Source organism: Glycine soja, chromosome 18 (genome assembly GCF_004193775.1).
Source record: "Glycine soja cultivar W05 chromosome 18, ASM419377v2, whole genome shotgun sequence".
Taxonomy (NCBI): Eukaryota; Viridiplantae; Streptophyta; class Magnoliopsida; order Fabales; family Fabaceae; genus Glycine; species Glycine soja.
In genome coordinates, this window is record NC_041019.1 from 18,215,182 (window position 1) to 18,229,376 (window position 14,195).

The following is a 14,195-nucleotide window of genomic DNA, read 5'->3' on the forward strand; positions in this document are numbered from 1 at the left end:
ACATCTCACAATACAAGTATTGTCATATCAAGTGTTAATCACACGCTTATTCATAACCAAATCTCATGTTCATAATTTAACATCTCATAATGTCACAATCCACCATCAAATGTTTATGTGTATCTCACAAATTAACACTTGTTCAACTTTGCACTTATACTCAATCTCAATAACATTATTATGATCTCAATGCAACATGTTATTTCACAATTCATCACATATTCAATTTATCACTTACACACATTTCAATCACAATTTCATGATCACAATATAAAAATCTTGCAATTATAATCATACTTGAAGAATTATAATACAATAAACCCCAATTTGATCTCCTAAAGTTCCCTACACATGTTCATTGTAACCCCAATTGCGATAAAGTCATCCCTTACCTCTATGCGGGCTTACGTGTGTAGTCCGACAGTGATAATGGTGTCTCTAGCAATTCCCTAAGATTTCTCAAGCTTTTCTTCTATTTGCTCTATTAGGGTTTTCAAGTATTAGAGAGAAGGGAAAGAGATTATAGCCTCCATTTTATTGTCAACATGCAAGACTAATTTCTCTCTTCAAAAACATTATTTCACAAATTCCAACGGTGAGAATATGTGAAAATGGGTTCCAAAGGTGGTGTTCAAATTTCACGACGATCCTATGATTGACGAGTCTGAGATTATAGTTTTACTAGGACAAATTTTGGATGTTTGCAAGAAAAGAAAAAGCTCAATGCAAGGGACATTTTTTCCACCACAGACATTATCCTGAAAATCCCAATGGTGGGTGTGTGCGAAAATAAGTTCCAAACCAAGCGTTCAAATTTCACAATAATCCAGCAGTTAAAAAGTTCGGGATTGTCGTTTTACTAAGACAGGTTTGAGTGTATACGAAGATAAGAGAGAGTTTTGAAAAAAAAAATGGATTTGAGAGGAATAAAGAGCACAGAGACATGTCGTAAATGTAATTAGTAACCTATTATGATCTTTTATTTATTCTATTTTTCTTTATTTATTTATTTTATAAAAATGATCTCTATTTTATTTCATATGAATAAATAAAATATTCTTTTTATTTTTCTTTAAATCATTATTTTAATTAATAAAGTTATTTCTCCTTATTTATTTAATTATAAAAACCATATCATTTTTCTAAAACTCTATTTATTTTTAAATGAAAATCCTTTTTAATTTATTTCACAAAAAATGGGATGTTACAGACAATTCGTATGTTTCATAATTATATTAAAAGTATATTTTATGAAATAATTTAAAACTAATGGCACATGCATGTCTCGAACTTGTAACTTTCACATCATTAACACGAAACTTTATATTATATATGTAAAAAAATATATTATTAGATTAAAATTAATTGTTACAAAATTTATTATGTAAACTTATATGCATAATAAATATACATTAGAAATTTTAGTGTTATATATAGCGACGTTAATTATTTTTTAACATAATTGATTTATTAACTCAGTTGATTAGAGCGTCGTGCTAATAACCTGATAATCACATGTTCTAATAAGGGTTCCTTATCTTAAGGGATACAATAAAATATAGTTGATTAAGTTTTTATTTCCTTAGTTTTTTTAGTCTCAATTATTTTTGACAAATTTTAGTCCTCTTGTTAATTTTCCATAAGCATTTTTAATCCCTTATTTATTTTATATTTGGGACTAATTTTGAGCAATAAAAGTTAATGGACTAAAAAATGAACAATTTTTTTTAAAGGAACTAAAAATATTGACAGAAAATTAATGAAAAATTAAAAATTGAGACTTTTTTTAGAAACTAGAAATTAAAATATGAAAAATTTAAAGAATAAAAACTTAACTAATACAATAAACAATAATGGTTATTCTCATTTTAGATACCTTTTAGATTACAAGCCTAACGATAGGTACTTTATGCTAGTATATGGTATATGATGAAGCATAGTAGTGGATGAGGCTCAAAATGGGTTCTCATTTTAGATAACCTTTTAGATTACCAACTAAATGATAGGTATTTTTTATGCTAGAATGTGTATGGTATAGGATGAAGCATAATACTGGAAGAGGCTAAAAATGGGTTCTCATTTTGGATACCTCTTGAGGTAACAAGCCAAATAATAGATATTTATATAGTTGTGTGTGTATGTTATGGATTTCGGCAGTGGGAGCCAAGTTTAGTAGGGAGAGAGAGAGAGAGAGAGTAGGTGATTGGTTGATGGTGATGATATTAATAAAACTTGACATCTGTAAGTGGGACTATTGATTGAGTAGCTTAAGAGCATAGGATGCTGGGGAGACAAAGCAAGTGCCGAAGGGAAAATGTAATCAAGTGAGAGTGAGCCAAAATGGTGGATGGTAGCTATGTCCGGTTCAACTGAAAAGGACTTGTGACTCAAGTCAAGTTCAGCGTAACAAACTTCATTACATTATTGGGCTCGGGCCCATTTATGCAATGGCACTCTCAAGCGACCGCTGTTGTTTGAGGTGGTGGGATGATAGGACGCCGTTCTATTTGAACTAGGTCAATTCAATTGCAAATTGGTTTAATATACCATTAGGTATCTGAATTATTTAGAAATTTTTAATTAGGTCTTCAAACCAAAAAAATTATTTTATATTTATGAATTTTATAATTGAGTCCTGGAATTAATAAAATTATCACAAATTATTATTATTTTTTGACAATTTCGGTCAGACATAAATTAATTTTAGATTCAACTAATTTTTTATAAGATTAAAATTTCTTTTTGGTAATCACAGTAAACAACCTTTGAATTTTCAGTGAGATTCCGAGGTATTTTCACATGTTTTGATATTTTGGATTAGCTATAATATTAATTCTCAATTCAAAATTTAGTCACATTTAAATTGATATTTTTTGACAATTTCAAGCCGTCATAGATTAACTAGGATTCAATTAATTGTTGGCTTAAATGTAATTTTAGTTTTTTTTTTTTTTTGAAAATCCATAATTTTAGTTCTCTTATTTTAAAATAAGACATTTAGTCATTATATTTTTTAAAATCCATCATTTTAGTCATCCTATTTTAAAATAAAGACATTAGATTATAAATTCAAAATGTCCCCTTAGTCTTTTAGCTTTGTAAAATCTACAATTGTGATCCTTCTATCAAATTCGAAAAACATTGATTAAAATGAAATTAACCTGATATGACCCAAATTTAATAAAGTGACACTAAATTATTTGTTTAATTTATGTCATAGTCAACTTTCATATTTTAACCGTCGACACTTTCAGATAGAAGGATCAAATTTTACAAAAGTAAGAGACTAAATGTCTTTATTTTAAAATAAGGAGATTAAAATGGTAGATTTTAAAAAATAGGGAAACTAAATTTCTCTATTTCAAAATAAGGAATCAAAATTGTGAATTTTGAAAAATAAGAGTACCAAAATTGCATTTAAGTCTTCATTTTTTTAATAAGATTAAAATTTCTTTTAAGTATCATAATTAGGGCCTTTGACTCTCCAGTTGGATCCTAAGATATTTCCACAAGTTTCGGTCCATTAGGTTGATTATAAGATTAATTCTCTATTTAGGACTTAGTCATACTTAGAACTCCTTGCTCCTACCTAAGAGTGTATTTTGTAGGAAGCAAATTCAAATTTTCTCCTGAGTGTGTGTTTCCAACTAAGTCACTCATTGGGTATAAAATTAAAATTCAATTACAATATTTTTATTTTAAAAACTTGACTAGATATTGAGTTTAATGACTTTGCTATAGAAATGGTCAAAACTAATTTTACATTATCATTTAATAATAAATTATCATTTATTTAAGATAGTTATTTTAAAAAGTAAATAAATTTATTATACATAATAAATTATGATTGAATGAGTGTTAATTTTATCAGAACTATTTTAGATTGTTGATGCATAATTTTTTTTTCTTAAAAAAATTCAACAGTCTCCTAAAAAAAATCAACAAGTTGTTGAATCTAGTCATTTATTTCCTTTTCTCAAAAAATTTCAACAAGTTTCCTAAAAACAAAATCAACGAGTTCTTGAATCTAGTTATGTATTAAACCTTACAAATACGTCCCATGCATTTTATAGGTGAACCAAACCGATAGTATTGTGGTCCACACGTAGCCAAGTGAGGTTGATAATTAATGCAGCTACTAGAGACCCGTCCCATGACACATGTATGATGTATTATGTACCCTTCACACCCTCCCTAGAACACTGTGTACCTTTGTTCACGTGGGCCTTACTTCCTTGCCTTCCATTTCATGTCATGCATTGCTTATTGGTTGATCTAATCTCAATCTCATCATCATCACCGCCGTCTTGGCTCTCTCTATCATTCTCTCTCTCTGAACCCTTCAGTGAGACACAACACACAAGCCATAGTCCATTGGTAATGGTTAATTAGTTAGTGAGTGAAAAATGAAGTTTGGTTTGGACTTTGTTGGAGTTTGGACACCACTTTGGTTTTTGTTTGGTGGAAGCTTCATAACTTATGCCAGCTAATCTCATTCGCCCCATTAAATTATTCTTTTGCTGAAAAGTCGTTTCTGTTTTCTTTTTGTGCTTTTCCTTCTTCCTAATTATTTTAAGAAACTCTGTCTCTGTCTGCTTCAATCCACTTTGGCCCTCACTGGAAAAGTAGTAGTAGTGGTACTTAAACGCCATTAAAAGTTATGTGATCTTTGGAAGTATGATACAGGTGGTGTGAGTGTGATCTATCTATCTTGTATCTACAACCCCTGGACTTTTGATTACTCTTGTTTTCTTGCTTTGTTTTTGATGATTGGGCTTATCATATAGGACTTAGGAGTTTGGACAAAGTACAAAAAGCAGATAAAATGATGCCCTTACTGTGGAAAGGTGAGTGAGGTGGGAACTGAAGTTAAAAAGAGAATCTGAAAGTGAGTGCTCTCTCACTCTCACACCACATGCACATGTCCCTCTTATGCCTTTACTCATCATTTGCTGCAATTTTTCTAAGTCTTTTTTTTTGTCCCATTGTGGCCATTTTTTCCCCCACTTGCCATTTCCATTGAGATCCACAGAATGATTATTTTCCTCACTGCTGCTGCTTTTCAGGACATGCCTCTGTCTTTGGGGGTTATATAGGGTTTTTGGCTGAGTAGCAATTTGTTGTTGTTGCAACCAATTTTTGAAGAAAAGGTAAACCCATTTGTCCTTTAGGTTGTTTGAGACTAAAGATTGATTCTTTTTATTTATTATTGTTTTTCTTTCAAATTTATCTGATTTGTTGATTCCCCAATTTATATTTGTTAAAATTTGTGCTTTTGGTGTTATTGTGAATTGTCTTTATGTTGGTTCCTTGTATCTATGCAGAGTTTTTGTTTGTGTTTTGTTTATGCCTTTTCTTTCTGCTGTGTAAGCAGATGGGGGAGACAGCAGCTTCCAATCCTGCTTTGCAAGTGTCTGTTTCATTTGGTAGATTTGAGAATGATTCCTTGTCTTGGGAGAAATGGTCTGCTTTCTCACCAAACAAGTACTTGGAAGAAGTTGAGAAGTGCGCCACTCCTGGATCAGTTGCTCAAAAGAAAGCTTACTTTGAAGCTCATTACAAGAATGTTGCGGCTCGGAAAGCCGAATTGCTGGCTCAAGCGAAGCAGACGGAGAAAGATTCTCCTAGATCACAACATCAAAATGGGGAAGATCTGAATTGTAACACTTGTTGGACTGATGCAGAATGTGATGATACTCAAGGTTCTAGGGAAGGGGTTAAGGTTAAGCAAGAAACCAATTCAATTGGTGAGATTGTTAGGACCGATGAGAGTAATTTGGAGGAGGATGTTGCAGTTTCAAGAGATTATCAAGGTTCATCTGTTGAAGGAGAGAAAGAGAATGAAGAACTAGAAAGCAGATCAGGTAGTTCCCAGATAGAGAAACTTGAAGAAGTTGTCTGCATTGAACAAGGGGAAAGTAAAGAAGAAAGTCGTAATGTTGAAGCTGAAGATGTTAAGGAAATTCCACACAATGTAAACAAAGAGCCTGCACAGGCTTCAGAAATTGAAGCAAAATATGTGGCATTGGATCATCCAAAGGTATCTAATTCATGTATTCAACAAATTTTGATCACTGGAAAATTTGAGTGGTTAAATAATAATTAACACCCCATAAAATTTGGCTATTTGGTTACCCATTATTCTATTTTTCACCTTATAGTTTGGACAGGTTACCCCTGTGAACAGAGAAAGCAATGCGACAAAGACGAAGAAAAAATCGATGCTATCCACATCTAAGCCTAAGGCATCCCAATTTTCCACCCCTAGAAGTTCAAATCCTACAACAACTCCCACCAAAACATTGGCATCTGCCTCTTCAACTAAAAGGGGAAATTCTCCATCAATATCTTGGAGGAAAATTACTTCCACAGCAGAGAACAGAAAAGTTCCAAATAAATCTTTGCACATGTCCCATAGTTTGGCTCCTAGCCAACCAGATCCTGCTCCACATACTACAATGAGGAAATCTTTGATTATGGAGAAAATGGGGGATAAGGACATAGTCAAACGAGCATTCAAGACTTTTCAGAACAATTTCAATCAGCGAAAAACTTCTGCTGAAAACAAATCTTTGGTAAAAGAAAAGGTGTTTGGAAAAGAATTGTTTATTGTTGATAAATGTTATATGTTCCAGTAGAAAATCACTTTCATTTGAGAATATTTGCCTATATCTTGAGCAGGTTCCTTCAGAGGTGACAGAGACAAGGAATCCAACATCCATAGCTTTGCGAAAGGAAAATGGACAGTAAGTTTTTGAATCTGAATTATTAATTCGTTTCTTAATTGCATCTATTTCATTTCCTCCATGTATTTTATGTAACTTTGTTTTTAATCCTTTTTCATATTCATAATTAATCTCAACTTGATTTTGAATATGGGCTCATGCTTAAAATAATCATCTGATTAGAGACCAAATTTTTGTTGGTTTACTGTGGGAGAATGTTAGTCAAGGAAACGATAGATAGATGCGAATAAATGAGGAAGCATAAACAGTTAATAATTACACGGATTGTATAACTGAAATAAGTCATGGTTTTACATTATTAAATTTAGTTATAGCTTGATTTGTCCAGTAATATGTGGATTACAGTTTAGCCATATATGACAGTACTGTGAAAACAGCCCTGGTTTTGTATTAAACTGGAACTTAAGTTATCCTACAACTATAAAATTGAGTTATTAACTTATGCCCCATCATTTTAACACCAATTACAGAAACATGCTATTTTCCAAGTTGCAATGCACTTTTACCAAAGGCTTTCTTCCCCCCTAATAGATAAAAGGGAAGCCTGGTGCTATAAAGCACCCACTATGTGTGGGGTCTGTAGAAGTTGAACCCACTATGTGAGTGTATATTATGCAGCCTTAACTTGCATTTGCTGGAGGCTGATTCTATGACTCGAACATGTGACGTTCAGGTCTCAAGGCAATAATTCCAACCATTATGCCACGGCTCCCCTTCCCCCATTTTCCATATCATAATTTATGATGTTGAAGTAAAGTATGTTTTTTATTTTTGGGTCTAAAGGAGGGTCCACGAAGATGGGCCCAGGGGAATTCTGCTGGAGGCCCCACAAGGAAGGGGGTGTGGACTGCATTGCTTGATTTGAACCTATGCACTCTTCTTGCATGTCATGTGACTCACTCAACTGAGCTATGTCAACCGGACTATTTAAGTAAAAACTTTGAGTCTTTGATAATATAGTAAAAATATGGAACAAATTTAAACCGTGGTTGGAGAATTTTTTTAGTAGGGAAGGGAGAGAATTGGTTTCTGCGATTGAGGGAACATGAAAATCATCATCCATACTCGTTCAAAAAAAAAAAACCCATACTCATTCAAGAAGAACATTGATTGTCACCCACCCTCCTTCCTTCCTTATCAGAACCTATACCATAAATTATATTTTGATGAATGTATAAGGAGTTCAATTGCCTGTAAGCTGATGCTGTTGATGTTATTATTAAATAGGTCACCTAAGGTTGACAGTATGGATAGAAAAAGTGCAAATGCTGTTCGAACTGCTTTTGGCCTAAAAAGTGACGTTAGAGCAGAGAAAGGAAAAGAGGTGTGTCCTGACTCTTGATGCATGTCTATACAATCCAGCACCTGATATCAAGGGTTCTCATGAGATTTTGAAACTACTGTTTTAGTTTTACTTTGCAAAATATGCTATTTCATGTTTTGTATTTTAATCAGTTTCCGAGAAAAATAGAAGAGAAACTTAACGCAAAAGAGGTAGAAAGAATGCATCTTCAATTGAAATCGAAGGTACTCTTTCCTTCTCTTGCCATCGCTTAAGTGTGTCTGCATATATTTTATAAGCATTGGATATAATTGTTTAAAGATAGCCAACTGATAATTCTATAGCATGGGTTATTATAAGTTATGAGCTCTTTGATGTTATTTAATATACATAAGTGGCATATCTTAACATTGTTTTCTTTTGACACAGGAGGAAAAGATAAAACATAATACCAAAGCCACACCCTTGGCAGCTTTCCACCGGTGTCAGAAAGCATCAAAAAGCCATCCGGAAAAGGTATGCTACTGTGCACTGTAAATTTTATCATTACCAGGTTAAAAGGTAGGGTGAAGACTAACTAGCAAATTTTTTCATATATGAATAGTAGTTAGTTAAACTTTATCTGGCAATTTTTTCTTTATGCTTAATACTTAAATTTTAATTGAATTCAGTCAAAACTTGTGTTCTACTACTTAATAGTCTGGTGATTGTAGGAAAGTAAGGGAGCAATAGTGTAATCTGGCTGTCTTATTTTGCTCTAAAAAGCAAACAAATTTTCTGCCAAATGAGAATAGTGATTCAGTAGTTGGTGGTTGGTCACTCAAGAGATAATGATGGAAGTTCATATGGTCCACATTCCACATTTTAATATCATTTCAAGGACTACACCTGTAGAATATTAAAGTTTTGTTTGGTAATATATTTTACCTTTCTATCAAGTTGTCTAATAATGCCATTATATTTTCTTAAATTCAGAACAACAAAAATTGTCTTTTCCCCCCTTGGTGGGGTCAGCTACTTAAATTAAACTATACCACTGTGTTACAAATAGAAAATCTAAAATCTAAAGGAGCATCTAAGAGGCACTGGAGATATTTTTCCATTCAGATTTAGATGAATAAATCATTTAGACTACAGATTATTTTCCATTCTAAAACTGTATTTATTATGTTCCATTACATGAGCTGTGGAACATAATACTACCTATGCTGCTTTGAGGATTTTTTGCAGTTATTCCTCTGGAGCCCCTTGAATTAAAATAATTAAGAGAGCTTCAAAATATCAATACAGTGCTATTTCAATATCAATAATTATATACAAATATACCTACCAGATGAAAAAAAAAAATTAGCATAATGAGTGGAAAGTAAGCCTTGACAAAGGAAGCATTTTCTCTAATTCAAATTGTAGTTCACCAACCATGTTGTGTTAAATCTTTTTATCCTCTTTGGGAGAAGTCTGTGTTATATTAACTGTATTTTGTCTTATCTACTCATGCAGGGGGATGCTAAGATTGATAAATGGAGGTAGCTTAAAATCAAGAGAAAGTGAGGTTCAATACGTCAGTGGGTGTGTAAGATCTATTTGTTCAGACTTCAGAGGAAATGTTTATGGCTACAACTCAAGTCACATTATGATATTTTAGTTTAGACTTTAGTCTGCAACAGGGTAAAAATTATCTAGTAATATAGGACTATAGGAGTATATGAACAATGTGAGAAGGAAGAGGAAGGAGTAAAGCATCAGTTACTGATAATAAAATTTCTTGTGAGAAATAATATTGTACAAGTATAATATGTCTAATATGAGAAATGCATGCATTTCTAATAATTGGTTGCATCATGTACATTCTATGAAATCTTTGTATTTATTTTGGGTGGGATCACGCGAGATACTACTCTTGGGACCCAAGAGGGAACAGAAAATGGGGATACCCGATACGTACACAAGCAATAACTCTTGCACTTCACAATTCTGCACATTAGTTCCATCTGAGTTTAGTTTCAGGTGTTTTTTTTTTTTCTTGATTGATTTTATGGGTAAACTTAAAAGGGAAAATCTACTGCGTGGACTTATGAGTGTGCAGGTGTGTAGTATTGCTGGATGTACTAAAATGCAATAATGCATTAGAATTTATTTTATGAATATATAGACGATGTGTGGGTGGTTATGCCAAATTTACTGTTTCGTATAGAGTTGTTGACAGAAAATCTGATTTGGTGAGGTTGGTAGCAATCTGATTCGATTTCATGGTGCAAAAAGTAAAATAACAGTTTATGACATGATTTTCGTTGGCTCATGAAGTCAACTTTTGTTTTGCACTAGACTTGTTCTATTGTGACCTGTGATCTATGTGAAGTCAACTTTGGAATCTTATCTGAAAATTTTTAAATAAAATCTCATTTATCCAAAAATACAAATTACAAGAGTATATACAGCAGGAAATGGTAGAAGAATACGACCAAGTTCTAGTTGATGCTAGTGATGCTGACTACCCAAAAATTGCCTTGGGAGGTTTCCTCTTCTGATGCTCACGTGCAATCTCAGTGCAAGTTTGATCAACCATTCCCAGGAAATCCTTCACTATGACAAACAATTGAAGATTGTCTTCTGCAGTCTCTTTTGAGGCTCCTCCTTGATAGTATTGTGTTGTTTTCTTGATGAGCTGAAACACACTTGTTTGCTTGTCCCTCACTAATTTCAACTCATCCTCTGCATTTCCCAGAAAATGATCCATTTCTTTCACAAAATTTCCTCCATTTCCACACAAGGAAGCAAGTTCTCGAATTTCAACTAACCGGGTTGAGAGGGCCGAGATTGAACCAACTAAATTGTTATAATCTATTTGTGCTGCTTTCTTAACATTGGATAACTCAGAATTGATCCCTCCTACAATTGGCAATCCTAATGTTACATATTCCCTTTCTATCAGTTCATTTGAAGCAATGTTGTTCTCATAGTTTCCATTGCTGTTGCTGTTGCTCCTACTGCTGCTACTGCTCAGGCTGCCATTGCGGTTAAGAGAAACCCGTTTTCCCTCCAAACGGACTACCTCTTCAACCACAAAGTGAAGTAATGTCGTTCTTCCATTGGTGGTCTTGACATCAGAGAGCTTCCTTAGAGAAGCCAAATTGAAAAAAGCTTGAGCATTACCTCTTGCAGTTCCTGCATTCATTCGATTTCCTGCCTTAAGCACTGCTTCAAGAAGCTTCACAAAGAGTCCTTTGCTTTTAAGCTCGTTACACCCCAGTTCAATGGTCTGCAGAGATTCCTTGATTTCTTGAATCTCTGAGTCATAGTTCAACCTGAATAGCATGGCATTCAAGCGCTTGAAAGCCGAGGGAACAGCTTTAAGGATGCTATAGAGGAATGATTCAGCTGCTGCAAGTCTTGCTGGGTCTCCTTTGTATTGAAGGATAAGAGATTGCTCTTCTTCTGTTGGGGAAACTCTAGCAAGCTTTTCAAGGGTATCTGCATTGAGGCCCTTACCATCAATGAGTGTATCAAGAATTTCGCCTTGTGAGACTGCAAGAGATTTCAAAACAATAGCAATGTTCTGTGATTTTCTAGGGTCAAGAAGAAATGTTTTTGCTGAAGAAGCTGAGCCATCCTTGCTGGGAATGGCTGAGTGACTCTTTCCTTTGGGAGATCTTCGGTTGGTTGCGACATAACCAAAGAGAGCTTCCATAAGATCTTGATCAACCCTGAAACATTGTATTCAAAAGCTTGGGATGATCAGTAAAATCTAAACTTGAATGATCAAAACATATACATTTATTTTACAAAATTTAACGCATGAGGATTACCTGAAAGAGCCACGATCGACTTTGTCCCAAACTATGGAGTGATCAGCATTATTACTATTCACCTTATCCCAATGCAAAGGCTTCAGCTTCACTTGATCATTGCTGGTTTCTGGCATGCCTTTCCCTGAAGAGTTTCTTTGCTTAATAGCTGTCATTTCAATTGGAGCAGGTGGTGGTTTTGATGATGCTGGAGGAGGAGGAGGTGGTGCTGGACTCCTTCTAGCTGAGATTGGGAGAGGGGGAGGCGACGGTGCAGGAGTATTCGTTTTCGGAATTGCTGCAAAAGAAGCAGAGGATGATGGAGTTGAGGGTGAAATTGGAGGGGGTGGAGTTGATGGTTGAGTTGGAGAATCTGGTTTCTGAACATCCTTGATAACAATCCCAGCTGATGCAGGAAGACTTGAAGGAGTAGGAGATGGAAGCGGCGAAAATCTATATGGCTCATCCTCTTCTGGAGATACATTCAAGTGAGAAGTTGAAGATTTTCCTCTAAGCAGAGGAACCACTTGGATGGACTTGGATTTCTTCACTTGATTTTCATCATGACCATGTTCTGCTTTTTCTTTGTTTCTAGGACTACTCACAACCTCCTTATGTAGAAGATCCTTGTTAGAGTTCTTCCCTTCAAGCTTTCTCCAATAAATCACATCCAAACCATCCTCATCAACGATCAACCCCCTCACATTCCCATCAATTCTCTCAAACACATTTCCCTGAGGCACAACTCGGGTATCTCCATCAGCAGTTGCAGTGTTACTTCTTGTCTCCTCTCTCCTTCTCCTTCTCTTCCTCAAGCACCTTTGAACCAAAAAGAAAATTAAACCACAAACAACTATGGTGCTGGCCGCAGTTGCAGCCACCGCGGTCGCTATGTTATGGTTCAATGAACCGCGGCTAGGTGCTACGTTAGCGGTTGGAAGTGGCGGTGGTTGTTGTGGCTGTGGTGGTGGCGGCAAAGGTTGTTGTGTTGCTGAAGTTCCATTAGGATAGAAAGTTTCAATGTTTTGAGGAGGAGAATTGCTGGTTTGGCAATGACAATATGGTGTTATTGACAAACTGTGCAAAAGTAAAACAAAAACAAGGCTCATAAAAGGCCATGATTGAAGCATCATCGTGTTCAAAGCCATGAGAAAAGTAGAACAAACGAGGATTCTAAAAACAAATATGCTCTTCTGCTTTTTCTGTTCATTGAAAAGTGGTAACTGCAAGTTCTTTTGTTGTTCTTCTTTGTCTTAAGCTACTTAGTTTTGTTTGTTGGCTGCAGTTTCAAAACAGTGGAAGAAGCGGTTAATTCTTGGGTTGGCCTTCCGGGAATTGCAGTTGAGGGTTGATTTGGTACTTTCATTGGAAGAGTCGTTGTTGGTGTTGGTGTTGTGAGTCATAATAAATGGGACATGCAATGCAGCTGGGTCGATAGGGAAAGGTTTTACTTTGTCAAACTTGAAGTCAACAACAGCAACTTACACGTATGAAGTCGTGCTATCATTGATTCAATGCGTTTTGTTTTAGCCAAGAATTTGTCGTACGGTCTTCACCACTTTGACTTGGTTGTGATGTGTAGCTTAAGAACTAACAACTCCTATTAAACTATAGATTATGGGGGGCAGGGGGGTTTAAAATAGGCAGAAGGGAACCAATTCCATTATGGGACTTTTTGGAACAAAAAAATTGGTTGTGATTTAATAGTTCCTCGTGGAGCCATGGAGAGTATTAAATGTTTGAGAATTGAGTAAAGTGGCTCACCAAATTGGCTTTTAGTTGGGACAATGCAATGACCTTAACAAAAAGGCATTTTCCTCCCATTTCTTTTTTTGCTTTTGATTAAAAATTTGCCTTTGGCTTCTGTTCTTTTCCTTGCTTAGACGGTCATGAAGATTATTATATCGGCCATATTTGCTTGTTAATTTTATGTACTTTACAAGGTCTCACTCGCTTTCTTAGTTTGCACTCCAAGGTCAAATTTATACCCCACGAGTAGTTTTGTTAGTTTATTTCATTGCTTGTAATTTTCTAGAATGGAGAAGTAACATTTTGCATTAAAATGTCTTTAACCTAACTAACAAAATGAATATATATAATTTTCTAGAATGAAGAAGTACCGTTTTGCACTAAAATCTCGTTAACCTAACTAACAACCCTAGTCTTGTCATGATATATACTTTTTAAAAAAATTCTCCGAGTATAGTACATACATATATCACTTCACAGGCCAATATATTGTTAGTATGAGTAGAATTAAATTCAGATTTCTTAATCAAGATATTCGGTTCGAGACTTCCAAAGGAAAACGTGATTAGAATAAAAAAATTTAGTTATTAAAAATAATTAGTAAGATTTTTCAGTAAAGATTAATCATTGATT

The 14,195-nt window shown here is 34.5% G+C and overlaps 2 protein-coding genes across 10 annotated transcripts; one reads left to right on the forward strand and one right to left on the reverse strand.

Moving 5' to 3' along the window:
* The first annotated feature begins 4,206 nt into the window (after positions 1–4,206).
* Positions 4,207–9,870, forward strand: LOC114396297 (protein WVD2-like 7). 9 transcript variants are annotated; one of them, XM_028358199.1, is made up of 10 exons: positions 4,208–4,691; positions 4,788–4,888; positions 5,067–5,150; positions 5,375–6,040; positions 6,162–6,587; positions 6,682–6,746; positions 7,974–8,070; positions 8,202–8,273; positions 8,458–8,544; positions 9,529–9,870. In XM_028358199.1, the coding sequence occupies exons 4-10, from the start codon at positions 5,375–5,377 to the stop codon at positions 9,556–9,558; spliced, it is 1,443 nt and encodes a 480-aa protein (XP_028214000.1). In that variant the 5' UTR covers positions 4,208–4,691; positions 4,788–4,888; positions 5,067–5,150; the 3' UTR covers positions 9,559–9,870. The 9 variants fall into 9 exon arrangements, with proteins under 9 accessions (XP_028214007.1, XP_028214000.1, XP_028214004.1 ...); XM_028358203.1 differs by having other exon boundaries at positions 4,788–4,847; XM_028358198.1 differs by having other exon boundaries at positions 4,208–4,686.
* Positions 9,871–10,401: 531 nt separating this feature from the next.
* On the reverse strand, positions 10,402–13,172 carry LOC114396296 (formin-like protein 8). Its single transcript, XM_028358197.1, has 2 exons — positions 11,835–13,172; positions 10,402–11,732 (listed from the first exon to the last, which is right to left on the reverse strand). Exons 1-2 carry the CDS (start codon positions 12,959–12,961, stop codon positions 10,520–10,522), a joined length of 2,340 nt encoding a protein of 779 aa, XP_028213998.1. The 5' UTR covers positions 12,962–13,172; the 3' UTR covers positions 10,402–10,519.
* Positions 13,173–14,195: the final 1,023 nt, after the last annotated feature.

What these genes read in the sequence shown, in the direction of transcription:
- LOC114396297 (XM_028358201.1), top strand. Translation starts at nt 5,375, where the DNA reads ATGGGGGAGACAGCAGCTTCCAATCCTGCTTTGCAAGTGTCTGTTTCA. An exon ending in ATCTTCAATTGAAATCGAAG is followed by an intron (nt 8,274 to 8,457) that starts GTACTCTTTCCT and finishes CTTTTGACACAG; the next exon opens with GAGGAAAAGATAAAACATAA. An exon ending in CAAAAAGCCATCCGGAAAAG is followed by an intron (nt 8,545 to 9,528) that starts GTATGCTACTGT and finishes CTACTCATGCAG; the next exon opens with GGGGATGCTAAGATTGATAA.
- LOC114396296 (XM_028358197.1), bottom strand. Translation starts at nt 12,961, where the DNA reads ATGGCTTTGAACACGATGATGCTTCAATCATGGCCTTTTATGAGCCTT. An exon ending in GTCGATCGTGGCTCTTTCAG is followed by an intron (nt 11,733 to 11,834) that starts GTAATCCTCATG and finishes ACAATGTTTCAG; the next exon opens with GGTTGATCAAGATCTTATGG.